At 39.9% G+C, this 16,670-nt stretch overlaps 1 protein-coding gene across 1 annotated transcript in view; it reads right to left on the reverse strand.

The window, feature by feature from the left end:
* Positions 1 to 5,280: 5,280 nt before the first annotated feature.
* The window catches only part of LOC141091144 (saxiphilin-like), a 191,017-nt gene continuing 179,627 nt past the window's right edge, over positions 5,281 to 16,670 (reverse strand). The window contains exons 17-20 of the mRNA XM_073576541.1: positions 16,132 to 16,196; positions 11,416 to 11,600; positions 6,986 to 7,187; positions 5,281 to 5,434 (exon numbers count right to left, since the gene is read on the reverse strand). Coding sequence (XP_073432642.1) covers positions 5,403 to 5,434; positions 6,986 to 7,187; positions 11,416 to 11,600; positions 16,132 to 16,196 — 484 coding nt within the window. The 3' untranslated portion in view covers positions 5,281 to 5,402. The remainder of the gene's footprint in view (positions 5,435 to 6,985; positions 7,188 to 11,415; positions 11,601 to 16,131; positions 16,197 to 16,670) is intronic.

The raw sequence follows: 16,670 nt of genomic DNA on the forward strand, positions 1-16,670 counted from the left end.
TAGGCTTATGTAGTTCTCCGGTTATGTTGAGGCGTCTAGGACCAACGTAGGAATGCTCCACGACTGCTGCTAGTTGTGCGGTTAAGATCAGGGATCTGCAATCTGCATAGTTACCAACTTCTCTGGTTTTCTGAGACTTAGCTTGTTGTCTTTTTTCCTCCTCTGTTTCCCATTCATAACAGTCTTCCCTGTCTTACTTTGCACTCTTGCAAGCTCCGCCTACGCCGCACTCTTGCAAGCTCCGCCTATGCCGCACTCTTGCAAGCTCCGCCTTCGCCGCACTCTTGCAAGCTTCGCCTTCGCCGCACTCTTGCAAGCTTCGCCTATGCCGCACTCTTGCAAGCTACGCCTACGTCGCACTCCTGCGGCTCAGTTCCTAACCTGTTCCAGCACTCTCCTATGTCTCCAAGCCGTGCCTGCCTGTCCTGTGTCTCCAAGCCGTGCACGCCTGTCCTGTGTCTCCAAGCCGTGCCCGCTTGCCCTGTGTCTCCAAGCCGTGCCCGCTTGCCCTGTGTCTCAACCTGCTTTTCACTCGCACCTGTCCAGGTGTTCTGTTCCCGAGTGGGATCAGCAGCCACAGCCAGACACCACCCTGGAGTGGCACCCGGCAGCTACCTGCCGCACAAGCCTGACCTCATCATCAGAGGCTCCAGTGGAGACCAAGGAAGCTGCCGTAGTCACGCCCCTTCCAGGGTAGTCTGGTTTGTGGCACAGTGGGGCCACAACCCCTCAGCTCGCGCCAATCAGCCAAGGTGCGAGCGTGACACCTGGATTTGGGCATGGTAACAGTGCCACAGGTTTTCTCTTCTATATTTTTTCCACTTTACAGAGTAGCTAAACTTTTGGGAGGTTTTTTTTGCACGTTTTTTGGCTCATTAATTCTGACCAGATTAGTGCGAATCCAGGTTCAGAGACCCCCACCAATTGCTCAATAGATGTCTTCAAAGTGCGCATCTCAGTCAACAGGAGCACAAATAGCAGAGAGTGGATGCAGTGAACAGTCATAGGCTCCTGCGGCTTGAGCTGCACACTTCTATGGGTATGTTCCCACAGTCAGGAATGGCTCAGGATTTGCTCAGGATTTGATGCAGGTGAGGATGTTACCTTTAGTAGCTATTCAAACCCATTTGTGTCAACTCTGTGCATGTTATCAGGCCAAAATCACCAGGGTATGTGAACTTTTGATCGGGGTCATTTGGATGTTTTTGGTTGTTATTATGATTTAAAAAGAGAAAACACAGTAGTTTGACAATAAATGGCTTCACCCAACCACTAACCATGAGTGGAGAAAAAGTTTTGGTGTTATCATTCATATTCTCTGAAAAAAAGTCAAGAAAGCAAAAACTCTGCCGGAGTATGTAAACCTTTGAACGTAACTGTATATATATATATATATATGACTATGAAAATTGTAGATTCACTGTGAAGGCATCAAAACTAAGAATTAACACATGTGGAATAATATAATTAACAAAAAAGTGTGAAACAACTGAAAATATGTCTTATATTCTAGGTTCTTCAAAGTAGCCACCTTTTGCTTTGATTACTGCTTTGCACACTCTTGGCATTCTCTTGATGAGCTCCTGCCAAGAGTGTGCAAAGCAGTAATCAAAGCAAAAAGTGGCTACTTTGAAGAACCTAGAATATAAGACATATTTTCAGTTGTTTCACACTTTTTTGTTAATTATATAATTCCACATGTGTTAATTCATAGTTTTGATGCCTTCAGAGTGAATCTACAATTTTCATAGTCATGAAAATAATGAAAACTCTTTGAATGAGAAGGTGTGTCCAAACTTTTGGTCTTTTTGGTCTGTACTGTGTATATATATATATATATATATATATAATATATATATAATGTGTGTATGTGTGTTTTAGTGCATTTCTGCTTTTCTGCAGTGCAAATATAACAAAGGTGCATGTAATCCACAAATTACTTTTAATGAAGTTATATCAAAGCCTAATAACAGGATTTATCAAAAAAAAAGTAGTTTTATTTGAAGCATGACAAACCAAGAAGAGACAGAGGACAGAAAAAATTGTCATAAAAACACATGTAAAAAATAACCTAGTATATCTAATTGGTGCAGAAAATCTGCAAGATCAAAAAGCACCAAATACTCATTGTGGGATCTTAGTCTTAGGCTACGTTCACACATCTGGGTGACATGTCTGAGTGCTGTCCAGTTATTTTTCCCTTCGGCAGCACTCTATCCCACAGTATAGAATGGATGTACTCACACATCTGTTAAACTCATGGATCTGAGAGTGAGATCCTTGTGACTCAGAGAAGGTGTTATTCTCATCTGATGTTGTGCTGATCAGACTCGGCCATTGAAGTCTATGGGAATCCAGTTTTCTTCCATTTTGCATTTGTGTCTCAATGATCTGTTAGTGATAAACTTGAATAAAAACGTGACCTTTCAAAGGGTTGTTTGTTGTGTAGGAAGCAAGGACCTCCTCATTGGAAAAGAGCGGAAGAGAAATAGCAGAAGGTACTAGGATGACAGCAGCAGGAAAAAATTGTTACTAGTAGGGGGCATGACCACTTAGGGTGCCTATGGCAGCATGAACGCCAAATACGGCCCCGGTGACACTTATGCCTTCAATCACAGGTGCAATTAAATAAATGGGTATAGAGGCAGAGCTAGAGGTTTGACACCGGAGGTGGGGCAAAACACATCTGAGCAGACCCCTAACCTAGATAACCTTCATTATAACTACAGGGGCACACCCTAATCATAGTGGATGTAGGGGAACCTCAGGAGCTTGCCAATGTTGTTAAAGGAATTCTGTCAAGTCACTTTTGTATAGTATACTAATAGTATCCTGAAATAGGGCTTGGGCAACCCTTTCACGATGTGTAATTTTATTTCTGTCCGGGGCCCTGTTGTGTTGCTGTAAGCCCTGGATAATTTTATTGTCTCATGCCGGAAAGTCAATCATATGAAAATGGAAACTGAATATTCACCCCTTCCCCCACCCATAATCCCACCCACCCCTCTGTACTGGCATCATTGATTCAGTCAGACTACCGCAGGCCTAAGGATGGTATCGCAATCCTTGGACGGACTGTCCGCTTTTCTTACCTGATAGTGACAGCTGCATAGAAATACATGTTGTCACGCTCAGGTCAGCATAGCAGACGGCCAGTCCGAGGATTGCTGTGCGCACCCATCAGTGATACCGGTCGGAAGGGGTGAATATTTATTTCACATTTACATATGTGCCGGCAAGTCAAGTGTATGTAAATGCAAAATATTCACCCCTTCACCTGCCCAGAATTTATACACATTGCAGGGCAATAATAAAAACTGTATTTTCATATACAATTTTTCAAACATAATAACCCTGGAGGATGCAGTAATACATCTACAGTTGTGGCCAAAAGTATTGACACCCCTGCAATTCTGTCAGATAATACTCAGTTTCTTCCTGAAAATGATTGCAATCACAAATTCTTAAATTAAAAATACAAAAGAGAATGAAGCAAAAAGCAAAACATTGATCATTTCACACAAAACTCCAAAAATGGGCCAGACAAAAGTATTGGCACGCTCAACCTAATACTTGGTTGCACAACCTTTAGTCAAAATAACTGCGACCATCCGCTTCCGGTAACCATCAATGAGTTTCTTACAATGCTCTGCTGGAATTTTAGACCATTCTTCTTTGGCAAACTGCTCCAGGTCCCTGATATTTGAAGGGTGCCTTCTCCAAACTGCCATTTTTAGATCTCTCCACAGGTGTTCTATGGGATTCAGGTCTGGACTCATTGTTGGCCACCATAGAAGTCTCCAGTGCTTTCTCTCAAACCATTTTCTAGTGCTTTTTGAAGTGTGTTTTGGGTCATTGTCCTGCTGGAAGACTCATGACCTCTGAGGGAGACCCAGCTTTCTCACACTGGTCCCTACATTATGCTGCAAAATTTGTTGGTAGTCTTCAGACTTCATAATGCCATGCACACGGTCAAGCAGTCCAGTGCCAGAGGCAGCAAAGCAACCCCAAAACATCAGGAAACCTCCGCCATGTTTGACTGTAGGGACTGTGTTCTTTTCTTTGAATGCCTCTTTTTTTCTCCTGTAAACTCTATGTTGATGCCTTTGCCCAAAAAGCTCTACTTTTGTCTCATCTGACCAGAGAACATTCTTCCAAAACGTTTTAGGCTTTTTCAGGTAAGTTTTGGCAAACTCCAGCCTGGCTTTTTTATGTCTCGGGGTAAGAAGTGGGGTCTTTCTGGGTCTCCTACCATACAGTCCCTTTTCATTCAGACGCCGACGGATAGTACGGGTTGACACTGTTGTACCCTCGGACTACAGGGCAGCTTGAAATTGTTTCGATGTTAGTCGAGGTTCTTTATCCAACATCCGCACAATCTTGCGTTGAAATCTCTTGTCAATTTTTCTTTTCCGTCCACATCTAGGGAGGTTAGCCACGGTGCCATGGGCTTTAAACTTCTTGATGACACTGCGCACAGTAGACACAGGAACATTCAGGTCTTTGGAGATGAACTTGTAGCCTTGAGATTGCTCATGCTTCCTCACAATTTGGTTTCTCAAGTCCTCAGATGGTTCTTTGGTCTTCTTTCTTTTCTCCATGCTCAATGTGGTACACACAAGGACACAGGACAGAGGTTGAGTCAACGTTAATCCATGTCAACTGGCTGCAAGTGTGATTTAGTTATTGCCAACAACTGTTAGGTGCCACAGGTAAGTTACAGGTGCAGTTAATTACACAAATTAGAGAAGCATCACATGTTTTCTCGAACAGTGCCAATACTTTTGTCCACCCTCTTTTTTTATGTTTGGTGTGGAATTATATCCAATTTGGCTTTAGGACAATTCTTTTTGTGTTTTTTCATTTACGACAAATTAAATGAAGATAATAATACCAAAGAATTTGTGTTTGCAATCATTTTCAGGAAGAAACTGAGTATTATCTGACAGAATTGCAGGGGTGTCAATGCTTTTGGCCACAACTGAATAAGGATGCACAGGACTCTTAATTAATTTGGCGCATCTTTATCTGTTTGTACAGCAGAAATTGGAATATGTGATCCTGCCTCCTCTACTAACACCAAGAAAACAGCAGCAAAAAGGGTATGCTAATAATATTCTATTCTTCTTATTGAATGAATGTGGTATAAGGCTCTTGATAAATTCCTCCATCATTTTTTTCCAGCAAACCGATGGAATGGATTTAAAATATTGAAATATTGTTTTGCAGCAAAACCCCATGGTTTATCTGTTCATCCTCTGATGAATAAAAGAAAACATGTTCAGTAAATTGAAGCTTTTTATTAGAAATGCTGAAATTAGTAAAATGTAGCAATAGAAACAAATAAATGAAGAAGAATGTTGCAGGATTGATGACCAGGTGTCCATTTTTAAGTCTTCTCATCAGTGATGGAATAAGCAGGCAGTGGCCAAAGCTGTAGATAAAAACAAGAGGAAAACTGATTATCTCTATATATATAAAATTGAATGTGTGTGTGTCACCAACCAATCACAAAGCATCTTTCATTTCAGCAGAGTTGTTTAAAAGAAGCTGAGCTGCGATTGGTTGCTATAAGCAACAGTTTTCTCACTCCACGACAACACCTCAGCAGACACTGACTGGGTGGGAGAAATCTAGCATCCCCGGGAACATAAGCTCCCAGCCATTGTCTGCCCCCCCAGAAAGGAGCAGAGAGCACATGACAGAAATGAATGCCCCCTCCCTGCCCATATACCCATCACACATCCTTCATCCCATAGGCACATCTTCCCTCGGGATCTCAGGTATGGAAGTTAGGGCAAATCCATCCAGCGCTTTGGTTTGACCCCAGGCCTCTCTTAAAGGGATCCCCGGTATGGAAGTTAGGACTGTTCCACTAAGCACTCTGTTTCTGACCCCAGGCCCCTCTTAAAGGGATGCCCGGTGCAGAAGTGAGGGCAAATCCACTCTGCACTTTGGTACTGACCCCAGGCCTCTCTTAAAGGGATCTCCGGTATGGAAGTTAGGGCAAATCTCTCAGGGCTCTGATTCTGACCCCAGGCCTCTCTTAAAGGGATCATTGGTATGCAAGTCAGGGCAAATCCATCCAGCGCTTTGGTTCTGATGCCAGGCCTCTCTTAAAGGGATCCCTGGTATGGAAGCTAGGGTAAATCCACTTAGTGCTCTGGTTCTGACGCCAGGCCTCTCTTAAAGGGATCCCCAGTATGAAAGTTAGGGCTATTCCACTCAGCGCTCTGGTTCTGACCCCAGGCTGATGGGATGATGTGGGATATTAGGGGTAGTAGTCCGGTGGCTCTGGCTGACGAGATGATGTGGGATATTAGGGGGAGTAGTCCGGTGGCTCTGGCTGACGGGATGATGTGGGATATTAAGGGTAGCAGTCCGGCGGCTGTGACGGGATGATGTGGGAAATTAGTAGTCCGGTGGCTCTGGCTGACGGGACGATGTGGGATATTAGGGGTAGTAGTCCGGTAGCTCTGGCTGACGGGATGATGTGGGATATTATAGTGAATGTGGCTATGCGGAGTGGGCGGGGCTATACTCTCAGCTTTATATATATAGATATAACCATAATTTGTTATAACTAACCGTAGTTAGTTATTATGCCCGGGCAGTGCCGGGCTCTTCAGCTGGTATGATATAAAACCAGTCAAATGTAGTAGAAGTATAAAAGACATAGCCCCTTATGTAACTTTCCAGGGCTGCTGATTTATTTTAATAGATCTTACTAATTGTCCTCCCCATTGTCCTTGCAGAATCTATTGGATATGTCATAGATATCTGCTTAGTGTGAGTCCAACAATGACCAAATTATATGTAACCAGCCCAGTGAGGTCTTCAGCTGTTTCCAATTTTTACTCACTATGCTGGAAAGTGGTGACGTCTTTATTGGGAAGTGTAAATTCATCATGTCTCATACACGATAGTTTAGACCTTATAATGTTTGTATATAATGGGAAATAAACCAAAAAATTAGAAAACATACCTGATTTGGGTAAGCATTTGTTATCTTGGAATACAATTTTATGAAAGGGTTTGCCAAAAAAATCATCCACAATGTCTCTATCCAGCATCCGGTCAAACTCAACCAAGCACTGTGTGCCATCCCTGAAGAGGAGGTTTTTGCCGTGACTTGACGAAAACAAATTAAATATGTCCTTCTGGGATCCTGTCTGTCCATAGAGAGACTAAATGGAAGCAAATATTAGGATTACATTCCAGCATTGAAAGATAAAATAGTCAATGTGGGCCCTGCCCAAATAGGATGATTCACACTAAGATCCTGGACCTACATAATAGGAAAAATCACTGTGAATAAATTAAACAAAAACACCAGGCCTATAAATGAAAAACAATAAAGAAGATCTCCCATTCATATTTTTATGGGCTAAACCTGTGTGAATCTACAGCATATGTAGTGTAGTGTAGGTGTATTAATATACTCACTGATTGTCGTCTGCCCCAGTTTCCATTGCCGGTCCGCTCCTCATCATTTGATGGCTTTTCTAAATTGTTGTCACAAACTGAGGTTTATTTGTGAGCCAGAATTTGCAACCCTACATACAGTTGAAGCCAGAAGTTTAGATGCACCATATAAAAAGATACATATGCATGTTTTCTCAATATCTGACATGAAATCAGAATAAACCTTTCTCGTCTCAGGTCAATTAGGATTACCATAATTATTAATATTTGCCAAATGCCAGAATAATGAGAGAGAGAATGTTTTAAGGAATTTTTATTACTTACTGGAAAGTCAAAAGTTTACATACATTTCATTAGTATTTGGTACCATTGCCCTTAAACTGAATGACTTGGGTCAAACGTTTGGGATATCCTTCCACAAGCTTCTCACAATAGTTGGTCGGAATTTGGACCCATTCCTCCTGACAAATGGCGTAACTGATCCAGGTTTGTAGGTCGATTTGCTCACGCCGACCTTTTCGGCTTTGCCCATAAATTTTCAATAGGATTGAGATCAGGGCTTTGTGATGGCCACTCCAAAACATTGACTTTGTTATCCTTAAGCCACTTTGTTACCATTTTGGCAGTATGCTTCGGTTCATTGTCCATTTGAAAGACCCATTTCCGCCCAAGCTTTAACTTCCTGACTGATGTCTTGAGATGTTGCTTCGGTATTGTCACATAATCTTCTAATCTGGTGATGCAATCTATTTTGTGAAGTGCACCAGTCCCTCCTGCAGCAAAACAACCCCACAACATGATGCCGCCAGTCTGCCACCCCCATGTTTCACAGTTGGGATCATGTTCTTAGGTGTCCAAGCTTCTCCCTTTTTCCTCCAAATGTAATCATCTGGATCAACATGTTAGGGCAGGTTAGGATAGGATATGGGTTGAACTAGATGGACTTAAAGTCTTCCTTCAACCTTAATAACTATGTTACTATGTTACTATTATGCCAAAAAGGTTCAATTTAAGTTTAATCAGACCACAGGACATGTCTCCAAAACTTAAGGTCTTTCTTTCTGTGTGCATTAATCTGGCTTTTTTATGTTTCTTTTGAAGTAGTGGCTTCTTCCTTGCAGAGTAGTCTTTTAGCCCATGTTGATACAGTACTAATTTCACTGTGGATATTGACACAAACTCACCAGATTCTGCCATCATCTTCACAAGGTCTTTTGCTTTTGTCCTAGGGTTGATATGCACATGTCAGAACAAAGCACGTTCATCTCTAGGACACAGAACTTGTCTCCTTCCTGAGCCGTATGATGGCTGGACATTCCCATCTTGTTTGCATTTGCGTATAATTGTTGGTACAGATGAACAAGGCACCTTCAGGTATCTTGAAGCTGTATCCAAGGATGAGCCAGACTTGTGCAAGTCCACGTTTCTCGTCCTGATATCTTGGACGATTTAATTAGACTTTTCCAAGATGTTACACAAAGAAGCAGTGTGTTTCAGGTGTGCATTAAAATACATCCACAGGTGTGTCTCTAATTTACTCAAATGTTTCCAAAAAAAACATCAGAAGCTTCCAAATACATGACATCATCATATGAGCAGTCCAGAATTGTTTAAAGGCATAGTAATCTAAGTGTATGTAAATTTTTGAGTTTGCAGTATGTAATAAAAATGCCTTAAAACATTCTCTCTCTCTCTCATTATTCTGGCATTTAGCAAATATTAATAATTATGGTAATCCTAATTGACCTAAAACGGGAAAGGTTTATTCTGATTTGAGAAAAACATGCATATATGTCTTTTTATATAGTGTATGTAAACTTCCAGTTTCAACTGTATACATTCTTAAAAATGTAAAAAAATATAAACATAAGAAAAAGAAAACTATGTGATGATCAAACTAAAAAAAGTAAATTAGAAAACCCAACAAAAACAAAAGGGAGGTCCTGATAGTGTGAGTTAATATGACTACATGAGACAGATTCCAACAGGTATTGAACCATACAAATGATTTTGTCAGTCAGTATGTACAAGGAAATTATACCAGAGAAATTTTCATTTAGCATGCCAAAAATAAGCAATTATACAGCTCCACTAAGAAAAAAATTATAAATCTTAGATTAAAATTGTACTGATCCATATAATAAAGATAGTGCTTTATGTGTCTAGCTTTCAATAGTCAAATTTAAAAAACAACAAAATTGCTGTTTTTTTTATTTTTCCCAATAAAGATTTATTAAAAATGAAGGTTTGTCCACTATATACCCCCAAATGGTGCCACCAACAAGTACATGTGTTCCTTAAAAAATAAGCCTAGCTCAAGTGCTGTTGTTAGTAGTGTACCTACCTAGCATATCTTATTTGTCATTTTTAGGAAGGGGGTTGAGTTCAGTTGAAAAAAATGCAGGCATTTACCTGTGATTGTCTGTTTTTGCACACCAATGTAAGTAGTTCAATTTGACAACCATACATGCCATACCTATTCTGTGACTTGTTGCCAAAGTTTACTTTCTGTAACTACTGTACCTATCTAGAATTTCTTGATTCATCTTTTTTTGGAAAGGTTGATTATTTGAAGTTGTAAATTTTGTCAAGTTAGTTACAGTGTTGCACAAAATGTATGGTAAAAGAAAAAGAGACAATGGAAATAGAGGCTGTACTGTTTAAAAAAAAAATACCACAGCTAAGAATTTAGTAGCTAGCAGCAGCCAAAGCATCAACAGCACAATTGGCACCAGATGTCAGAGCGGTAGTACAAGCTAACAAGGGCCACAATCGGACTTTTTTTAACCTCCAACAAAAGTATTAGTGGGAAGGTAGCGGAGAGCATTATAAAATATATGCCACACTCATCCCAGTCACAGCACCATGATGTTACCTCTAAGGCCTCTTTCACACTTCCGTTTTTGACAATCAGTCAAGATCCGCCAATTTTGAAAAAAAACGAATCCGCCATTTTTCTTTGCGGATCAGTTTTTTTCCCCATTGACTTTCATTATTGGCGGATCCTGACTGATTGCCGTCCGTTGCATCTGTTTTTGTGAGGATCCGCCACAATGTTATTGTCCGTCAACATCCTCAAAGGTTTCCAAACGGAGCTTGCAACGTTTTTTTGCCCGGCGGATCCTCCAGACACTGAATTAACCCCAAATTCTTTCTCTCTCTCTCTCTCTCTCTTTCCTGGCCAGCGGTTCCTTTAAATTTCCTCATCTTCAGGATTCGTCTAAAAACGGATCCTGTGCCATCCGTTCGCATCAGTTGAGAACGGATCCGCTTGTCTGCCTTTTTGGCGGATTTTAACTGATGCAAATAACTGAAGTGTGAAAGAGGCCTAACAGCGACACTGACAGTTTGAGTTCTGCACAGAACAGTCTGCATGTTCACACATGACAAGAAGGATACATTTTGGACTTTTTTAATTTTATAAAACATGAAATATCTGTCAGTGCAATGTGTTATTAAATAGGCTTTTGGTTTTTACTGGGTCACCATCTATTTGTATGGTGAGGTCACTTTGACATTACTAAGGCTGTGTTGATAAAAAGGTTTTTGGAAAAATTTGCCTAGTCTGGCCAATTTAAATTTCAAAAGATTCTAACATCCCTAATTATAATATAATACTACTGTACAATGCGTGTTATGATCATTATTATATAAAACTCTGTAATGTGAAGAACAACACACAAAATACATAACTTCTTACTATGATGAATTTAATTTCTGCCTTAGGCTCCTTTCACATTGCTTTGCTACCGACTTTCAGTGGTCCCATCTGGGCTTGTGTCCGAACCCCCCTCAAAACTGGATTTGGGCATATGCTCCAATTGTGCCATAGAATATAATGGTGCCAACAGTCAATGTGTGCTCTGACGTGCATCATTTACTGGTTTATACGCCTACTGGAGGCAGATACTTAGAACGTGGGCAAAAAAAGGCAATGTGAAATCCCCCTTATTGGGTCAGAAACTTTTAAAGTCATATTTAGACACTTACTTGCTGATTAAGTATAATTCTTACAACATCACTGACACTCTCCGGTCTGGAAACCATAATTTGATTGTAGTCTGCAAAAAGTTTACATTTTTTGTAGTCGCCGACAGGGGCACGAGATCCATCAAGACATAACAACTCAAAATCTGTAGAGTTTAAATCCTTTGCCCAAGGTGCCGGATTTTTTCCTGAAGGACAAATAACGCAAATTGTATACATTATCCAGTAATAATCAGAGAGAATCACACACATTAGTAAGGCTTTGTCAAATGTGCCGCACATCCATTGAGCACTGCATTGATGTAAGTCTGCCTTCTCTAACATTCTTTTCCAATATGATTTACCCTATGCACTTTAGCTATTAATGTGTTACTTCAGGGGACCAGTATAAAAAAACTGAGGTTCCTTTACTGTTTTTATTTTCATGAAAACTGTTGTATGATGGATGCCAGATTTTGTATATACATTGACATGTAAAAGTTTGGGAACCCCTAATAACAATTTCTGTTATTATGAATAGTTAAGCAAACAAAATGATCTCTAAAAGGTCTATAGTTAAAGATGACACATTTCCTTTGTATTTTAGGCAAAAAAAAATTGTCATTTTTTTACATTTTAAAAATTACAGAAAAAAATGGGCCAGGGCAAAACTTTGGGCACCCTTGGAGATTTGTGTGCTCAGATAACTTTGATCAAAGTTTCAGACCTTTATTAGCCTGTTAGAGTTATGGCTTGTTCACTATCATCGTTGTGAAAGGCCAGGTGATGCAAATTTACCAGCTTTATAAAAAACCTCTTATCTTGTGCCAAAAAACAGCAGCCACGGCTTCTTCTAAGCAGCTGCCTTGCACTCTGAAAATCCAAATGGTGGGAGCCAATAAAACAGGAGAAGGATATATTATGATAAAGCGATTTCAAGTTTCCCTTTCGTCAGTTTGAAATGTAATTAAGAAATGACAGTTAACAGAAACAGTGGAGTTCAAGATAAGTTCTAGAAGACCATGCAAAATATAAATGAGAGCAGCTTGTAGGATTGCTAAAGAGGCAAATCATAACCCCTGCTTGACTGCAAAAAACCTCCAGAAAGATTTAGCAGACTCTGGAGTTGTGGTACATTGTTCTAATGTTCAGAGACACTTGCACAAATATGACCTTCTTGGAATAGTCATTGGAAGAAAACCTCTCCGTTGTCCTCTCTATAAAGTTCAGCATCAGAAGTATGCATGCAAAAGAACATCGAAACAAGCTGATGCATTTTGAAAACAAGTCTTATGGACCCATAAGGTTAAAATAAAACTCTTTGGACACAATGAATAAAGGTATATGTAGAGAAAAAAGGGTACAGAATTTCAGGAAATTAACGTCTTGCCAACCATTAAGCATGGGGGTGGATCAAACATGCTTTGGGGTTGTGTTGCAGCCAATGACACAGGGAACATTTCACGTGTAGAGATAAGAATGGATTCAATGAAATTTCAACAAATTCTTGATGCAAACATAACACTATCTGTAAAAAAAGAAAAGGTTGAAAAGAGATTGGCTTCTACAAATGGATAATGATCTTAAACACTTTAAGATCCACAATATCTCAAAAGCCGCAAGCTGAAGGTTTTACAATGGCGAATGTCCCCTGATCTTAACATCATTGAAAATCTGTGACTATACCTCATCGCCATATCATGTTAATCTTGGGAATACAACCTGCTATTTCACATTGTATTAAACAACATTCCTGAATCCATAACTTCAGTGTTTCTTACTCCAATATCATTAAACTATTAGAAAGATGTTTGTTTATTTAGGCCTAGTCTTACATTTCATTTCTGTCATTTCAGGTATATTTTCCTTATAAGCTATTGTGTGTGTGTGTGTGTACATGAGGGTCAACGCTATCTATGCTCATTATTTGACATATATCCTGCATTTTTCACCAGTTTTTTCATCAGCCGATGATCTCTAGTTTTCAGTTCTCTCTGGTGCTGCCTATTGATCGATCTGCTAAGTTGTCTCCCTTAAAAAAAAAGTACATTGACAGAGGTATTTCTCCTCTTCTTTTCCTGTTTAGCATATGCTCCTTAATAGCAGCAGTATGGAGTAGATTATACAGCAGTACTGAGCTGTGTGGCTATGAATCCATCTCTAGGATCAGCTATATTACTAATTTCATCTTTTAGTGTCTTTGTGTTTTATTTTGCTCTGTGGTCCTCATCTCTCCTCTAACCACCAAACTTAATAGAAGAAAATAGGAAATGTAACATCACGGAGCTAGCAGTCAGTCTTAATCAACAAGAATTTGAGCTGCTTTTTTTAAAGGAGTAGCCCAGGGAGATAAAATAAAATAAAAAAATTATTCTTCCTATAAGGGTAGGGGAAAAATGAGGAGCAGCTCCAGTATCACACGGAATTACAGGTACTCAGAAGCTTACAAAAAGCACTATTCATGTCATCTTTATTGTGTATGAAGGCTGGTTTATTAGATTTTTTTTTTGTATCTCCCCTGAGCACCCTTTAATGTGGATGGTGAGTTCAGGAAGCAGAGCGGAGGGGAAGAAATGGCTCATAAGTGTAGAAAAACATCAAATGACCTGATAAGATATATTAAAAAGTTTCTTATGATTGCTTGTACTATTGCTTTATGCAAAGCTTGTTGACACTACACTGGCCATTTAATTCCTACATTAACCCCTTAGTCATGAGGCCAAATTTTTTAAATCTGACCAGTATCAATTTATGTGGTAATCTGGAACGTTTCAGCATATTTCAGCGATTTTGAGATTGTTTTTTTTGTGACACATCATATTTTATGATAATGATAAATTTAAGTCAGTAAGTTTTGTGTTTATTTATAAAAATATCAGAAATTTGACAGAAATTTAAAAAAATCCAAGCTTTAAACCAAATAGTTACAGTGGGCAAAAAAGTATTTTTGGTGGAAGGAGGTTTGCACTCAAAATCTCACGATACATGGCCCCATTCATTCTTTCATGTACATGGATCAATCGTCCTGGTTCCTTTGCAGAGAAACAGCCCCAAAGCATGATGTTGCCAACCCCATGCTTTACAATAGGTATGGTGTTCTTTGGATGCAACTCAGCATTCTGTCTCCTCCAAACACGACGAGTTTGTTTCTACCAAACAGTTCTACATTGGTTTCATCAGACCATATGACATTCTCCCAATACTCTTCTGGATAATTCAAATGCTCTCTAGCAAACTTCAGACGGGCCCGGACATGTACTGGCTTAAACAGGAGGACAAGTCTGGAACTGCAGGATCTGAGTCCCTGGCGGCGTAGTGTGTTACTGATGGTAGCCTTTGTTATGGTGGTCCCAGCTCTATGTAGGTCATTCACTAGGTCCTCTCGTGTGGTTCTGGGATTTGTGCACATCATTCTTGTGATCATTTTGACCCCACGGGGTGAGATTTTGCGTGGAGCTCCCACAGTTGATTTCATCACACCAAGCTGCTTGACTATTACAGATTCAATCTTCCCAGCCTGGTGCAGGGCTAAAATTTTGTTTCTGGTGTCCTTCGACAGCTCTTTGGTCTTTACCATAGAGGAGTTTAGAGTGTGACTGTTTGAGGTTGGGTATAGGTGTCTTTTATACTGATAACAAGATCAAACATGTGCTATTACCACAGGTAATGAGTGGAGGACAGAGGAGCCTCTTAAAGAAGAAGTTACAGGTCTGTGAGAGCCAGAAATCTTGCATGTTTTTAGGTGACCAAATACTTATCTTCCACCATAATTTGCAAAAAAAACTTGCCAAATCAGACAAGATGATTTTCTGGATTTGTTTTCTCATTTTGACTCTCATAGTTGTGGTCTACCTATGATGTCAATTACAGGCCTCTCTCATCTTTTTAAGTGGGAGAACTTGCACAATTGGTGGCTGACTAAATACTTTTTTCCCCACTGTATACCACACAGAAAACATTAATATATATCAATTCCCTCATGCCTGTTTTACATCTGCAGCATCTGCAAAATGTTCTTTGCTGTGTTAGAATTTTAAGCTTAAAATGTAGCAGTAGTTTTTCATTTTTTTTCAAGGAAGTTTATCACATTCTTTTTTTAGGGATCTATTTAGATTTGAAGTGACTTTGGGGGTCCTATATATTGGAAAACCTCCAAAACTGATACCATTTTAAAAACGACATATTCAAAACTGCTGTCAGGTAGCTTATTAACCCTTCAGGTTTATTTCAGGTATTATTGCTTAATGGCATGACATGAAAGAAAAAAATATTTCTACCACCTAAATGTTGCTAACTTCTGAACAGGTCGCTGTACCCGGCAGACTCTAAAGCCGTTATTTGGGAGTGAATTGCCATGGAAAACACGAGGACCACACGATCAAGATCTCAGAGTTCCAGTGGGGATAAAGAGGGAGACACCATGCTCTGTTAACCATCTAGATGCTGTAGTCACTATCGACAGCGGCATGTATGGGATTAAACGGACATGGTCGGTGCCAATGCTGATCGTGGCTGATACAACAAGTTGTCAGCTATACTGTACAGCCGACAGCTGCTGGATTGTCACCTGTCTGTGGATGCTATTCCCTTGTGTCTCAGGTCAATAAAAAGATGCATTGGTGGTCATTAAGGGAATAAAAAAAGATAAACTATCCAAAAATGAAAACATTTACTGAAAGACATAATAGACCCATTACTGTATATCTATAATGTTACCATGATTCAGATACTTGCTCTTACCATCTGTATTTTGAAAAAGAGCATCACTCGTTACAAACGCCACATCTCCCTTCTCCACCAGACACCTAAAATCAAAGGAAAAACTGTAACTGAGCAGAAGTAAAACAGATGTAAGTTACATGGTGGTCTGTGAGCAATAGAACACTTTCCCTTGTGTGGTTTGCAGAGTATTATGGATAATCGCAGAATGATCTACTTACCTAGTTCAGGAGTTGCTGGTATTGGTTTATGACAGCAGTTATGCAGCGCTGGACTAAATTCTAAACTTGCCACAGGGACATGTGCAATATATGTCCAGTAGTCCCACGATGCTGAAACTAGCAATACTTTCTTGCTATCGTGATCATTTACCCTGTAGAAAATTGCTGGAAGACATCCATGTACACATCGGTAGGGACATTTTCATCATTGAATATTGGACCTCCAATCTGTACACCCAATTCTGCGCTCCAAACGCTGATCTGGATCATCAAGTGGCTGTTGGAGCAGCTCATGTGATTTTCATGTATGACAGTTTTATGGTTCTGGAATTTATACCT

Source organism: Dendrobates tinctorius, unplaced genomic scaffold (assembly GCF_039654945.1).
Source record: "Dendrobates tinctorius isolate UK_male_01 unplaced genomic scaffold, ASM3965494v1 ptg000049l, whole genome shotgun sequence".
Classification (NCBI taxonomy): Eukaryota; Metazoa; Chordata; class Amphibia; order Anura; family Dendrobatidae; genus Dendrobates; species Dendrobates tinctorius.